This window comes from Myxine glutinosa, chromosome 9 (assembly GCF_964187855.1).
Source record: "Myxine glutinosa chromosome 9, kmMyxGlut1.1, whole genome shotgun sequence".
NCBI lineage: Eukaryota > Metazoa > Chordata > Myxini > Myxiniformes > Myxinidae > Myxine > Myxine glutinosa.
The window spans coordinates 102,557,943-102,573,587 of record NC_136269.1 but is presented as its reverse complement, the minus strand read 5'-3'; the positions used below and the strand labels follow the sequence as shown (position 1 = coordinate 102,573,587).

Below are 15,645 nucleotides of genomic sequence, written 5' to 3'. Positions count from 1 at the left end.
GTTTTTATGTAATTTGGCCAGGTTGCCAAACTCGACGATCTTGACTTTGAAGGACCAACTGTGTCTTTGGAGAATTAGCAATCAATGCTAGCAGACAAGTCCCCAGCTTAACTTCCACCTGAGGAATAGCATGCTCAATGCAAAACCTATGAAACACCAATACAAGTTTACAATCAGATCGATAATCCAACTCAGTCTGGACAGCTCAAAGGAAAGGGTGCTGCCTTTGTGCTCCATACTGTTGGGCAGTGCCTTCAATGGTAAAATCGTAAATAACTGGTAAAAATGTCTGAACCTTATGCTCATGTTTCATTAACATAATTATGCAGCCCATTTTGCCATTCTGCTCTTCATGAAATCTGGATTCTACTCAACATAATGCTCTTCCAGAAACCCTCTCGGTGGCCATCTTGGAAATGCCTCGACACCTTTTGAATCACTTTCGTACCTTTATTCTAACACCAGATACCTAAATCTTACTTGTGACTTACTCACAAGCTAGGCAGATGCTTTTGAAGACTTACAGCATCGTACACCAGTTCCAATGGCTGAGCAGCAACCGTGAGGCGCTGGTCAGCTTTCCGATCCAGTGGATTTGTCTCAAATGCAAAGTGCAGCAGGGCGGTGGATGCAGGAGTTTGTGCTGTGTTAGAAGCTGGTGAGGTAAGAGTCTGTGACGTGAGCAAGTGAGGAACTCCATCTGCCTGCCCCTTTCCTATGATGTGCACATGGTCCAGACGAGTCTCCAACCTGCCGACGAAGAAAGTGTAAAAAAAATATGACATCATAATGATATAGTACTAGAGAGAAGAGTAACATTTCAGTCGGGATAATGGCGAAACGTTAAGGAAAGAAAAAAGACAGACAAATAACGAAGGAGGATTTGGACACAACCACTTAAAATGAAAATGAGAACAGTTACTTGATAGCGCCTGCGGACGGTCGTTGGCTGAGGGTGGCAAGGAAGCCAAGGAGCTGGATCTTGAGAAGAGGTGGCTGGTGGGGGCCATTGTGCATTGCAAATGAAGCGCTCATCAGGTGAAATTGTACAATGTGTGCAACATACTGCAACAAAACACACCAAGACTCTATGCTTACCAATCCTTCACTTAGTACAAACATGATTTTGATGTTTGTAGATTTTTAACCCAACAACACATTTTTAACCCCCTCCCACTGACCCCACACACAAAAAACCTATTCTTAATCAATGTTAAATCTCTTGGTCTAAATATGGTTGTGGACAACACATCCTTCACTCAAATCATCAAATACCTACTGAGTCCAGAATCTCTAGTACCATGAGTCCATGACATGATCACTCCTTTATAGATGATCCTCAATTCCAGCAAATCCTCTTATTTCTACTTCTAAATTAACGTAAACTTCTCAACCATCAGCAGCAGGGACATCTAACCATTCCTACTAATCGCAACAGCTATTGTAAGCGATGAGATTTGACCAATTTCCTTAGCAATTCAGATCCTACACATGAAAAGAAAAACATAATTGTGGGCAACTGGTCCTGCCACCAATTCTCCATTATAGTCTAAGATATGTAAAAAGAAAAATGTTTTAAAAAAAAAATCCTCAAAAAAAAAAGAAAAAAAAGAAAAAGGAAGAGGTTTGGTGAGAATGTAATCAGATTTTAGTTTGAGTACTTTTCTTCCCTAAATATATCAACATTCCTATCCCAGACAGTGAATGAGAAAAAAATTGGCAACAGCCACCAGCACCAACAATAAATATGACAGACCTCATGTGGAAGAGTTGGATCTGCAGCAGTGCTCGCACTGTAGCCGATAGCAGTGTACAACTTCGTCCTCTCTTCTGCTCCAAGCATTTCATCGACACCTGGATAGATCAAGTGTTAGTGATGGAAATGTTTGGCAAATGCGATGAAGCAATGGCAAAAAAGTAAAGGGGTATGCCAAAATTGATAAATGCATGTCTAACCCATTGCATTATTAAAAGATCGTATTTATTCGGCAAGGATAAAAAAAGTTTTTACAAGGTAAAAAAGTGTGAATCAGATAGATATCAGTGATTTTTAAGAATAAGCGTGAAAACATAAATTGAAATTCTAGGTCTCACACTAATCTGTCTCCAATGTCCTTATGCTCAGCTTTATCAAGTATAGACATAGCTTTGTAGGAAAAAAAATATATATATATAGTTGTGTCGCTGGCGATTGAGCTTGTGTGTATGTATGTATGTATGTATGTATGTATGTATGTATGTATGTATATATATATATATATATATATATATATATATATATATATATATATATATATATATATATATATATATATATATATATGTATATATATATAGTGAAACCTTGACTTACGAGTTTAATTCATTCTGTGACCGAGCTCGTAACTCAATTTGCTCGTTTCTCAAATTAAATTTCCCCATTAAAATGCATTGAAATGCTATTAATCCGTTCCAGCCCGCCAAAAACCACACCAATTTTTTTTTAAATATACAGTATATATAAAAATATCTCGCGCTTTATATTTCACCTGTATGCAGCATACAAGTTGGCAGGATGGCCTGGACTGGAGGTACGCACACTTGACTCTAAACTGTCCAGCCTGGGTTTGAATCCCGACCCAGCTATAACCTGTCATGTCGGTGTTTCACAGGCAGGGTGATTCATCAATGTGTGTACCGCTAAACGGGGCGCCCCGTTTGCGTCCCATTAGTTGTTGGATGTTAAGGATCTCACCGTGTTTTCCACAAAGAGAAGGCGAGCTATCGCCGGCACTCTGAACAAGTTGTGGCCTGGCATGCTCTTCTCCTCTGCCGTTATATACGTCCTCCTCGGCATCTTTTTCCAGAAGAGCCCTGTCTCGTCACAGTTGAAGATTTGCTGGGGGATGTATCGTTCGGCTTCTATCAGTTCGGCAAAAGTTATAATAAAATCTTCAGCTGCCTTCACATCCGAGCTTGCTGCCTCACCATGCCCGCCGCCTGCTGCACCAAATCCCCGTAAATGTCTCGGGCCTTCTCACACATGATGTTCTCGGTCACGGTATCTCCTGCGAGCTGCTTCTCCGTCAACCACACAAACAACAACTTCTCCATCTCTTCATGGATAGAGGTCCGGAGCTTTGAAATAATCGTAACGCCCTTGGCTGGCGTTATAGCCTTTATCGACTCCTTCTGCTTCAAAATCGTACATATCGTAGAAGTACTACGATCGTACCGCCTCACCAAGTCGACAACACGCACACCTCGCTCATGTTTTTCGACGATTGCGTGTTTTATATCCAAGCACATCATCCTCTTCTTCTTCTCAGTACTGCCCTTGGCACTCAATTTCTTACTCTTAGGACCCATGGTTAAAACTAAGAAATTTTCCAAAATAACCAAAATGCGAAAACAAAGCAGCAGCTATATACGGCAGAGATGCTTGCACGGCAAGATAACCACGTGACCGGAACCCACCTGGTGGCGGGTGGCGTAAGCTCCAAAATAACCAAAATGCGAAAACAAAGCAGCAGCGATATATGGCAGAGATGCTTGCACGGCAAGATAACCACGTGACCGGAACCCACTTGGTGGCGGGTGGCGTAAGCTCGTAACTCAGATCTCGGCTCGCATCTCAAAGCAATAAACCGCCCGAGCGACGGCTCGTATCTCGGAAAACTCGTAAGTTGGTGCACTCGTAAGTCAAGGTTTCACTGTATGTATGTATGTATGTATGTATGTATGTATGTATGTATGTATGTATGTATATATATATATATGTATATATATATATATATATATATATATATATATATATATATATATATATATATATATATATATATATATATATATATATATATATATAGTTAGATGCGATTGTTAGATGAGTTCATCTTCAATGCACTTTCACACACTTACATACACATACATACACTCACATCCGGGGTCTGCCCAGCAGGCACGTAAGACATCGGCCATTATAAAGCTCGCAGTGTTGGTGTGAGAAATCTCTGAAGATATCCCGGAGACTCAATAGCTCAGTGGGCTGTCCCCGCGTAAGTGATGAGGTTCCTGGGTCCGAGTCCCGGGTTGTCAGAATTTTTTCACACTAGCCCCACGCAGGAATTGACTTCCTGTTTCTTAAATTATATACAGTGGTGGCCAAAAATATTGGCACCCTTGCACTTTTTTCAAATAATGCACCATTTCTTCCAGAAAATTGTTGAAATTAAAAAAAAATTTGGTATCCATAAATGTATTGCTTTGGTTTGCAGTGGCACAAAACAAAAAAGCTGAAAAAATAACTAAATCTTAGCTTATTGCACACACAAATCCTAAAATGGTCCGGACAATATTATTGGCACCTTTTAGAAGTTGTTAGAAATAATTAGATTTCAAGCATGTGATTCTCCTTTACTTAGGAATTGAACTCACCTGTGGTGAGTTGCAGATGCCTGCAATATAAAAATAACTCATTCAACCAGTTTGAATAGAGAAAAGAAGTCATTCTGCTGTTTTGTGTCACTGTGTGCAATGAGCATGGAGAAAAGAAAGAAAACCAGAGAATTGTCTGAGGAGGTCAGACAAGATCGAAGCCAAGCATGGACAATTTCAAGGCTACAAGTCCATCTTCAGAGACCTTGATGTTCCTGTGTCCAACGTACGCAATGTTATCAGGAAGCTTAAGGCCCATGGCACTGTTGCCAACCTCCCTGGACGTGGCAGCAAGACAAAACTTGATGGAAGATTGCAGCGCAGGATTGTTCGAATGGTGGAGAAAGCACCTCAATCAACTGCCAAACAAATTCAAGCTGACCTTCAGACACAATGTATGACAGTTTCAACTCACATCATCCGTCGCCAACTCAATGAAAGGGGGTTCTATGGTAGGAGCTCACTGCTGAGAGAGAGACATAAGAAAGCCCGACTGGAGTTTTCCAAAACACACCTGAACAAGCCAAAATCCTTCTGGGAGAATGCGCTGTGGACAGATGAGACCAAATTATAACTTTTTTGGAAAGCACATCATCTCTATGTTTTCAGAAAACAAAATGAAGTCTTCAAAGAAAAGAAAACCTTCCCTACAGTCAAACATGGAGGAGGTTCAGTGATGTTTTGGGGTTGCTGTGCTGCCTCTGGCACTGGATGCCTTGAATGTGTGTATGGCATCATGAAATCAGGAGATTACCACGGCATTTTGAAAAGCAATGTTCAACCCAGTGTCAGAAAGCTGGGTCTCTGTTGAAGATCATGGGTCTTGCAGCAGGTTGCTGGTGGACCATGTGTGTTCTGCAGATAATTGGAGGGAGGGGGTACAAAGCACGGAGAAGGGGTGGAAAGCACGGATAGGGGGTGGGAAGCACAGAGAGGGCAGAGGGTGAAAAAACAGAAATGACGCAGAAGAAGAGAGAGAGAGAGAGATAGAGAGAGATAGAGAGAGATAGAGAGAGATAGAGAGAGATAGAGAGATAGAGATAGAGATAGAGAGAGAGAGTACCAACCTGTCAGTGATGGTGAAGTGATAGGCCCATAGACTCGGCTTCATCGTGAAACATTCCAATGACCTTGAAATTTTTATATACAAAAAAAGGACAGCACAAGTGGAGTTGCCAAGTATAATGGGGCAGAAAATGGTTCAAAGGGAGATTGTACATACAGACCTGGCATTTAAAATGGAATATTTTTTTTTTCTTGACTTGGGTTTACTTTCTTAACTCAGTATATCAATCTTGTGAGTTTCTTTTACACTTTGGTGATTTATTTATTAAAAGAACCATGTCACTGATTGTCTGTCGCAGCAAGAAGTCAACAACAGGATTATATCACAGGTGGCGTGGCAAAATGTACGGACAGGTGCATTTGATGATTGGCTTCACAGTCGGGTATACAAGGGTTGTTGCGTTCTGTATTAGTGGAAAACAACTGCTGCACGTCTCCAAAAGTTATTGCCGCTTCCTCTGGCGATGGTCCGTCAACTCGACAATGCTGTTTGTCATGGAGTGGTGGCTTTACGAAATTACGGCATGAAACAGCGTGCTATTGCTCGGCAGTATGGCTTCACTCAAGGTCAGGTGTCAAAGATCCTGAAACGAAATGCTCAGAGGGGTGTCCCTACTCCAATACTGAGGCCAGGAAGTCCCCGCAGAACCACAAGGAGGGATGATCGGCAGCTGCACCGGTTAGTCCGCAATGTCCGCACCAAGTCAGCTAATCGGCTTAGGGCTGAGTGGCAGCAACTGACAAATGTGCCTGTATCCAGAAGGCTAGTCAACCAACGACTGGTTCAAGCAGGCTATCCTGCCAGGCGTCCACTGAGAAAGCCACGCCTGACCAGACAACACCGCCAGCGCCGATTGCAGTGGGACAGAGAGCACCGTCAATGGTAGCCAGGACACTGGAATCACGTGATCTTCAGTGACGAGTCTAGATTTCTGGTCTATCGTCAAGATGGCTGCGTCCGAGTGCACAGACAAGTGCATGAAGCCTACAACAAAGATTGTATAGTGCCAAGAGTCCAAGCTGGAGGTGGTGGGGTGACCGTTTGGGCTGCTTTTCATGCAGGGGGCAAAACTGACCTGGTTGTTCTGAATGGAAACCTGAACCAGTTCAAGTACAGGGCCATTCTGGAAGAAACATTGCTTCCATTTGCTCGTGCAGCCTTTCGAGGAAACTTTGTCTTCCAAGATGGCAATGCACGGCCTCATCGTGCTCGCATGATCCAACACTTTCTTGCTGACCGTGGTGTAGAGCATATGGAGTGGCCTGCCATGTCCCCGGATATGAATCCGATAACGAACTTGTGGGCAGAATTAGCGCGTCAAATCGACCACTTGGACCAGCAGCCGTCCTCTGTGCGTGAATTGCAGCAGGCTATTGTCACTGCATGGCAAGCGATTCCTGTCCAAACCTTGGCAAATCTCGTGAACAGCATGCCTCAACGTGTACGTGCTCTCCTGAATGCTCGTGGGGGTTACACGAAGTACTGAACTGTAATTTTACTGTCCGTAATCCCAGTCGTAATTTAACTTTTGTTTTTGTTAATAAATTTTTTTGGCTAATGTGCAAAATAAAGAGATACTTCTGGAAAACGTACAGAAGTTTAACACAGTACTGTCCTGAATTGAGTTCGATATCAGTTTACATCACCTTCAAGGATCAGTTTATTTGTTTCGAAATGTCAAATGTGGTTTTTGTTTCTTTTAAAGGTCACTAACAAAATCTAGAATAATTTCAACATAATTCCAATGAACTTTTGGTTCTAAGACATCTTGAAAAGTAAGTTCACCCTCACAAAAAAAATATTCCATATTAAATGCCAAGTCTGTATATATACAGTGCATTCAGAAAGTATTCAGACCCCTTCACTTTTTTCACATTTTGTTATGTTGCAGCCTTATGCTGAAATCGTTTAAATTCATTTTTTCCCTCATCAATCTACACTCATCAATCTGCCTCAACTGATTGGAATCGGAAATTGATTCCACGATCGCTGGAGCGAATCGACGTCGCCTGGGAGGAGTACAGAGACATTGGGGAAAGAGCCGTGAGTTTGGGGGTTAAGGGACTCGATAAGGTGGTGCCACCTGTAGATAGGAATTATATGGTGAAGTGCTGTACTAATTGGGGTCGTGATTCCTGTGTGGGATTTATAATATATTGTGATTGGTTCGTAACTCTTGGTGTGGACTCGTTATTGATTGGCTTGTTTTCAACCCAGGACCACACATCTTTCTGCCGGGGACTTCCTGGGGGTTTGGAGGTTTACCGAGACCAGAGGATAGGGGAGGACCCCGTAACACTATTCATTCCAACAAAAAATTCCATCTCTGCCAGCTCCTCTTTTCTACATTCCCTAAACTCAACTGCACTCCACCGTCCTCAAACGTATTTTTGACTCGAAGGTCACAAGAAACACATTTTGCAATAAATGTTCGTTTCCCATTAATCGTACATTTTCTAAAATCCAAACTCACCCCTCCCCTCCAAATCTTCCCCATCACCCATCCCTTTCAAATCTCTGCCCTTGCCCCATCCCTCCAAATCTTCCCCATCACCCATCCCTTTCAAATCTCCCCCGGTGCCCTTTCCCTCCTAAACTCCCCCCACACCCCTCCCCTCCTAGACTCCCCCTCGCCCCTCCCCTCAAAAACTCCCCCTCACCCCTCCCCTCCGATTCTCCACCATCTCCCATCCCTTTCAAATCCCCCCCCTTGCCCCTTCCCTCCGAAACTCCCCCCTAACCCCTCCCCTCATAAACTCCCCCCTCGCCCCTCCCCTTCAAGACTCCCACCCTCATTTCTTCTCCATTACCCCCTTTCACCCCTCCTCCTCAAAGCGTCCTCCCCGCTTCTTCCCCCTTCCATCTCTCCCAACCTTCTGCCTCGCTCTTCCCCCTCCTCAAATAACACCTCACTGTGCCTCATCCAATCACCATCAAACATTTTGTCCGCCCCATCCTTCCCTTTCTCCGAGCTATTCTAAAATGTCTGACAAACTCTCAACAGCTCTCCCTACCTCTTCCTCCTCTTCCACATCTTACCCTACCCCTCTCCCCCCCCCTCCCCCGTTCTGTATCCGATGCTCCCCCTTCCTCTTCATTAACGGTATGGACCTCAAACATCCGGGGCCTTCGCTCAAACTTGACTGATCTCTCCATACAGGTTGCTTCTGACAAACCAGACTTGATCTGCTTAACATAAACTTTCCTACTTCATGATGTCTCTGATTCCTTAGTATCTCTCCCGGGTTACTCCCTCCTCCGGTATGATAGACCTGAGCCTGGTCCTGGAAGCGGGGTTGCTATCTTTATCAAAAACTCTCTTCCTCACTCGCCCTGCACTGCCCTCTCTCCACTTCACCCCCAGGAATACCTCTGGCTACAGCTTCCCCTTCACTCCCACCTTTTGTTCATATGTATGTTGTACGGTCCACTAAACAGTGATGACTCCATCTACATCTCGCTGTCTGATAATATGGACCAACTCCTATCTACTCATCCCAACTCTCTCTTCCTCATATGTGGTGATTTCAATTGTCACCATGCCAGTTGGCTGGGTGTGGGTACTTCTCTCACCAGCCATGGCTCCTCAGCAAAGGACTTCTGCGACTCACTGGGACTGACACAATCTGTCAATTTCCCGACCCGGATCTCAGTCAACGGAGCATCTTCTCTTCTGGACTTGGTTATGACTAACATCCCTGCAAATGTCTGCTGCTCTTCTTCTGCTCCAATCGGCTCATCTGATCATGTGCTTGTTAAAGTGGACATCTCTCTGACCATTCTCAGAGAACCTCTTCAGCGTCGACGAGTCTGGCATTTCACTCAGGCCAACTGGCACGGTCTTCAAGCAGCCATAAATCATCTGGACTGGTCTCCCATCTCCACCGCCTCTGACATCAGCTCATCCTGGGAATTCTTCTAAAGTAAATAGCTCTCTCTCATGCACAGATTTATCCCATCTCGTCTTCAGTTGTCATACCCTTCCTCCCGTCCATGGTACATGGAATCTTGTGGTGAGGCTGTTGCCCAGAAACAACTTGCCTTCGCCTGCTGGAAAGCGAATCCAATGGCAGGAAATCTCATTTCCTTTCACAAAGCCCGAAACAAGTGTGTGTCCACCCTCAGGAGAGCCAGGAAACAATATCTCTCCGTTCTCAAGACCGAACTCTCAAATCTGTCTCCCTCTTCCAAATCCGGGTGGTATCTGGTCAAATCTGTTTCTGGTGTTTGTTCCCCCTCCATCCCCTCCCTTACCTCAAATGGCTACACAGCTGACTCCGCACGTGAAAAAGCTGAATGCCTCAACTCTGTGTTTGCCTCTAAATCTTGTGTCCCAAACCCATCCCTCTCTATACCCACAGTACCCAGCAGCTCCTCGACTCTGTGTCCTTTCCTCCTGACAAGGTGGAAAAGTTTCTGTCAACCCTCGACTCTGATTCTGCAACTGGACCTGACGGCATCAGCCCACGGGTTCTAAAATCCTGTTCTTCTGCTCTTTCACTCCCTCTCTCTGTTCTCTTCACCCTTTCTTTTGCTCAAGGTCATCTGCCATCTGCTTGGAAATCAGCCAACATCACCGCTTTGCACAAAAAATGTGCAAAAACAGATCCTAGCAACTACAGACCAACCAGCCTGCTCCCAATTATCAGCAAAGTCATGGAATCCATCATTGCTTTGGATATGAAATCTTTCCTCTTCTCCAATGGCTTGATCTCTGATCATCAATTTGGTTTCAGACCAGGTCACTCTACTCTGGACATGCTGCTTCTGCTGTCTCAACAACGGATGGAGGTCCTCAATGCCAAACAGGAAATTAGAGCTGTCTCCCTTGACATATCACGTGCCTTCGATACGGTCTGGCACAACGCTCTGCTCACCAAACTCTCCTCCCATGGTATCCATGGAAATCTCCATGCATGGCTGGCGGACGTCCTCTCTAGTCATCAACGTGTGGCCCTGAATGGGTTTCTCTCATCTCCTCTTCCTGTTCAGGCTGGAGTTCCCCAAGGCAGTGTTCTGGGCCCTGTGCTTTTTCTGGTCTTCATCAATGATCTCTCTGATTCGCTTGAAAATCCTCTCTATCTCTTTGCTGATGACTCCACTCTCTGCGGCTCCATACCTCATCCCTCAGATCGGCAGTCTGCAGCCTCCTCACTCTCTGCAGACCTGGACAAAATCACAGACTGGTCAAACAAGTGGAACATGTCTTTCAATCCTGACAAATCTCACACTCTTACGATGTCTCTCCGAAAAGACCGACTGGACAACCCTCCCATCCACTTTCTGAATAATCCTCTCCAAGAAGTTCTGTCACTCAAGCTTTTGGGTCTCACTATCTGCCATGATCTTTCCTGGGAAAACCACATTTCAAATCTGGCCCCCAAAGCCAGTCGCCGACTGGGCATCCTCCGTCGTGCGAAGTCCTTCCTTGGCACACCTGAGCTCCTCACCACATACAAGGCTTTCATCTGCAGCTCAATGGAATACTGCTCTCCCCTCTGGGCTGGTGCTCCTGCCTCACACCTTGCTCGTCCACGCTGTTGAAACCAAAGCGTTCAGAATCATTGGAATCTCCCGCGATGAAGCTAACTCCGAGGGCCTTTCACTCACTCACCGCAGGCAGGTTGGTGGTCTTTCTGTCTTCCACAGACTCCTCTCCGACATTGCTCCCCCAGCTTTCTCTGGGCTCTGTTCGCCAAATATTCCTACAGGTCGCACAAGATCTGCCTGCAACCCTCTTATGGTTAAACTGCCAAAATAAAGACTCTCTGCTCACCTTCACTCCTTCATTCCTCTTTTCTCCCGCCTCTGGAACAAACTCCATCACTCTCTTCAATCCCACTCCTCCCTCCAGGTCTTTAAAACAGCTGTTCACCACCATCTCTTATCTTCCCCCATCCAAAACCTTGATCTTTTCTACCCCCGCTAATTTCACCCCAAATCCACTTTTTTGAAATACCAACTTCTTTCCTGGAAGTCCTTGCGTTTTATACTTCTCCCCCCAACCTTCCCACGCCTCCTCCCCCCAAGCCCTCTCCCTCCCACAGATCTCCCGATGTCCCTGCTCTCAAATGTTGTGTTTGTGTGCTTCCCCTTCTCTCCCCATCTTGTCTACCGCTCCCCTTTTTATATACTTTGTTTGTCTGTTTGATTTGTTTGTGTGATAAATGTTAGCTCTTTCACGAGCCTCGATTCTGTATCCAAAAAAAACAAATCTCTGTACTTTGCTCCGTTCATTGTTCCCTCAACCCTGACCAGTCCCCCAGTCCCTGCTGCTGAAAAACACCCCCACAGCATGATGCTGCCACCACCATGCTTCACCGTTGGGATGGTATTGGGCATGTAATGAGTGGTGCCTGGTTTCCTCCAGACATGATGCTTAGAATTGAGGCCAAACAGTTCAATCTTGGTTTCATCAGACCACAGAATCTTGTTTCTGACAGTCAGAGTCCTTCAGGTACTTTTTGCAAACTCCCAACGGGCTTTCATGTGTCTTTCACTGAGAAGAGACTTCCGTCTGGCCACTCTGCCATAAACCCCAGATCGGTGAAGTGTTGCAGTGATGGTTGTCCTTCTGGAAGTTTCTCCCATCTCCACACAGGATCTCTGGAGCTCAGACAGAGTGACTATCGGGTTCTTGGTCACCTCTCGTACCAAGGCCCTTATCCCCCGATTGCTCAGTTTGGTGCGGGCGGCCAGCTCTAGGAAGAGTCCTGGTTGTTCCAAACTTCTTCCATTTAAGAATTATGGAGGCCACTGTGTTCTTGGAAACCTTCAATGCAGCAGAAATTTTTTTGTAGGCTTCCCCAGATCTATGCCTCGACACAGTCCTGTCTCTGAGCTCTGTCGGCAGTTCCTTCGACCTCATGGCTTGGTTTTTGCTCTGATATGCATTGTCAGCTGTGAGACCTTATATAGACAGGTGTGTGACTTTCCAAATCATGTCCAATCAATTTAATTTACCACAGGTGGACTCCAATCAAGGTGTAGAAACATCTCAAAGATGATCAAGAGAAATGGGAGGCACCTGAGCTAAATTTCAAGTGTCATAGCAAAGGGTCTGAATACTTATGTCAATGTGATTTCAGTTTTTTCTTTTTAATAAATTTGCAAAACTTTCTAAAATCCTGTTTTCTCTGTCATTATGGGGTATTCAGTGTAGATTAATGAGGGAAATAAGGAATTTAAACGATTTCAGCATAAGGCTGCAACATAACAAAATGTGAAAAAAGTGAAGGGGTTTGAATACTTTCTGAATGCACTGTATATATATATATATATATATATATATATATATATATATATATATATATATATATATATATATATATATATATATATATACATACATATATATATACATACATATATACATACATACATACACATATATATGACAGAACACGAGATCATGGTTGGCTTGAAGGTTGGAAGGGTAGATTTTGACACAACAGACTTTGGAAGACAGCTACACATGTGGAAAAAAAGAGAGGGGCTAAACATAAAATATTTTGAGACAGGGAGGGGGTAGTGAAGAATTCGGCAGAAGGCCATGGTGGGAAGGGTGTCGTGGTGCTCTGGATCATGGGTGAGGGTGGGGTTGGGGGGGGATGGGCTCACTGTGCGAGAGGGACTTGCTGCTCTCTGGAGAATCGACCTCCTCTTTCTTGCTCCACCAGGACCCAAACCAGCCTCCTTTTGCCTTGGATTTCTCTGAAACACTGTGACCCGCCAGTTTACGACCTTGTTTCAAAACCTGCCATGCAACAAAACCGGATTTGTTAACATAAGCCATATTTCAAGAAAACAATTCTGAGCACGGAACACCCTTCATGATGACATAAAACATTTGGTGTGCAAGATGCAAGACACACCAGACTCAGTGATGTATTGGTTAGAGTGTCTACTCTGAATCTGGGAGGTCAGAGACTCAGTGGTTCAAATGTCAGCAGGCAAATGTCACTGAGTCTTCCCAAAGACTTTTGCTTTTAAAATGGTGCATGCTGCTTCCTTTCTTGATACTCGGTATAAAAAAGAATAAAGCATGGACAAACAACCATATGTTGGTAACCATAGCACAGACATTGATGGGCCTCATGGCCTCCTTTCTGCTGTTTAAGATTTAAATCCCTTCGGCTAAGTATCACATTTTTACCTGACATGACCTTTGACCTCTTGATGCCAAATTATAATCAGTTCATCTCTTCATCATAATATATACTGATACCAAGTTTGGTCAAAATCCCATCACTAGTTCACAAGTTAGCACAGCAACAGAATTTTTACCCAACGGGACCTCTGACCATTGACCTCTTGAGCCCAAAATGTAAGCAGTTCATCTTTACATCATTAAACATACTTGTCCCACGTCTGACTTGGATCACTTCAGTCGTTCTTAAATTATCGCGCGAACAAAAACCTATCACAGACAGACGGACAACCGGAAAGCGTAATGCCTCCGGCGACTTCATCGGCAGAGACATACAACAAGCTGTCATTGGATGTTTTCTTTGTTAATCTGACCTGTAGATGCACTTTCTGGTGGTTTGCTGGAGAGAGTATCAGGAGGATCTGTGGTAAATGGCTGCAGTAGCTTTTTCTTTGAGGACAGACTATATTTTATACAAGACAATTTTTGGCACACATCTTAAGTTGGAGAACATGCTCAGCGGTATGTATTTTCTAGAAATGAAGTCTCATGGAGGAGTTTTGCTCGTACGTATATCACATGTAAGATAAGGAAAAATTGGTGATGGTATACTTTGGAAGGAATGTTAGGAGGCAATGGACAAGTCAATACAGTATGAAGAATTTGAACCTGGATCAAAGAATCATGAACTCAGATGTGCACGCAAGCCAATTTTCACTTCTATACAAATGAAAACTGGGAAAAATGACGTCAGGTCCGTGGAGATAAACAGCAGTGTACCACTTCACACCTGCGATTCAGCATGCCGGCGGCCGAGCACAATATTGAGGACATCCAGATCTTCCTCAAGGGTCTGCAAAAATAAAAACAAAAATAATTCACAAAACAGCAAAAGCAGGTGAACAAAGTACCTCAGTGTTAGCACAAACCAATTACCTTATGCAACGAACAAACTACATTGAACTTCACCTCTATTTAATTACACAATTGCAAAAGGAAGTCCACGAGCCTTGAACTAGTCTTTTTGCAGACCATACCCTTAGCTGTGAGAGTAGTTCCTCAGAAGGTTTCTTCGAGGACAATTTCTGCATGTACAGATCTTTGTACTGCTTCAACTTCTCACGGTGCCTCCGTATACATGACCAAGACCACATTTTCAGTTTCCGCCCAACCATCTCTTTGCGCACCGAAGTAATGGCATACTGCCACCTACAGTCAACATACATATATATACACAAAATTACAGCATTAGTAATGGCAACACAAACCAAAACAACGACAAAACTGTCAAAAAAAAGTCAAAATGACATGGCCAATAAGTGGTGTGTTAAATAAGAAAGGAAAGTTGTTGAAATACAACGTGCAGTAACTGGCTGCAGGTTGCAACATCACTCGGCCAAGGCACAGCTATGACACCGACTTGATATTATTTGGTGCCCTATATGCTATATACGTATGATATAAGCCTGGTGTTGGCTTAGCGGTTATGGTGCCGGCTTGGGATCCTAGGATCTTGGGTTTGAATCGCGGTCGATCACTGAATTAACGCCAGGGGGGTTGACTCAGAAACTCATGCTTCCGAGGTCGGTAAATTGAGTACCAGCTCACTGGTAATTCCCTGTGTGTCGCAAGAGGTGACTAACAGGGTTGGCGGCAGGATGGGCATCCGGCCATAAAACATACCTTCAAAAAGGGGACCACGGTGCCTGAAAAAGGCAAACCCCTGCTCTGTGGAGAAAAATGGCCTCTAAAGGTGGTTCTCATATGCTATGCCACTGATTCACGACAATTGTACAAGGCAGGTATTTGGAATTTGGCCAGAGTAACGGCACACAATGGTTTATCCTTTAGAAAGGTACCATGGGATATTTTGAGGAGAGAAATAACACGGGATCAATTTACTCATTGATTTAACGGCCTGCCTGTGAAGCACCAGGGTGAGTACCAGTGAGTGCCAGGTGAGTACCAGGTGAGTACCTGTGACGCACCAGGGTGACGGTTTGTATCTGGGACA

At 44.3% G+C, this 15,645-nt stretch overlaps 1 protein-coding gene across 1 annotated transcript in view; it reads right to left on the bottom strand.

The window, feature by feature from the left end:
- Positions 1-15,645, bottom strand: part of LOC137435166 (intermembrane lipid transfer protein VPS13C) — a 169,416-nt gene that overhangs the window by 69,973 nt on the left and 83,798 nt on the right. Inside the window, exons 14-19 of the mRNA XM_078785116.1 lie at positions 14,669-14,840; positions 14,422-14,484; positions 13,103-13,238; positions 1,757-1,854; positions 923-1,065; positions 525-750 (exon numbers count right to left, since the gene is read on the bottom strand). Coding sequence (XP_078641242.1) covers positions 525-750; positions 923-1,065; positions 1,757-1,854; positions 13,103-13,238; positions 14,422-14,484; positions 14,669-14,840 — 838 coding nt within the window. The remainder of the gene's footprint in view (positions 1-524; positions 751-922; positions 1,066-1,756; positions 1,855-13,102; positions 13,239-14,421; positions 14,485-14,668; positions 14,841-15,645) is intronic.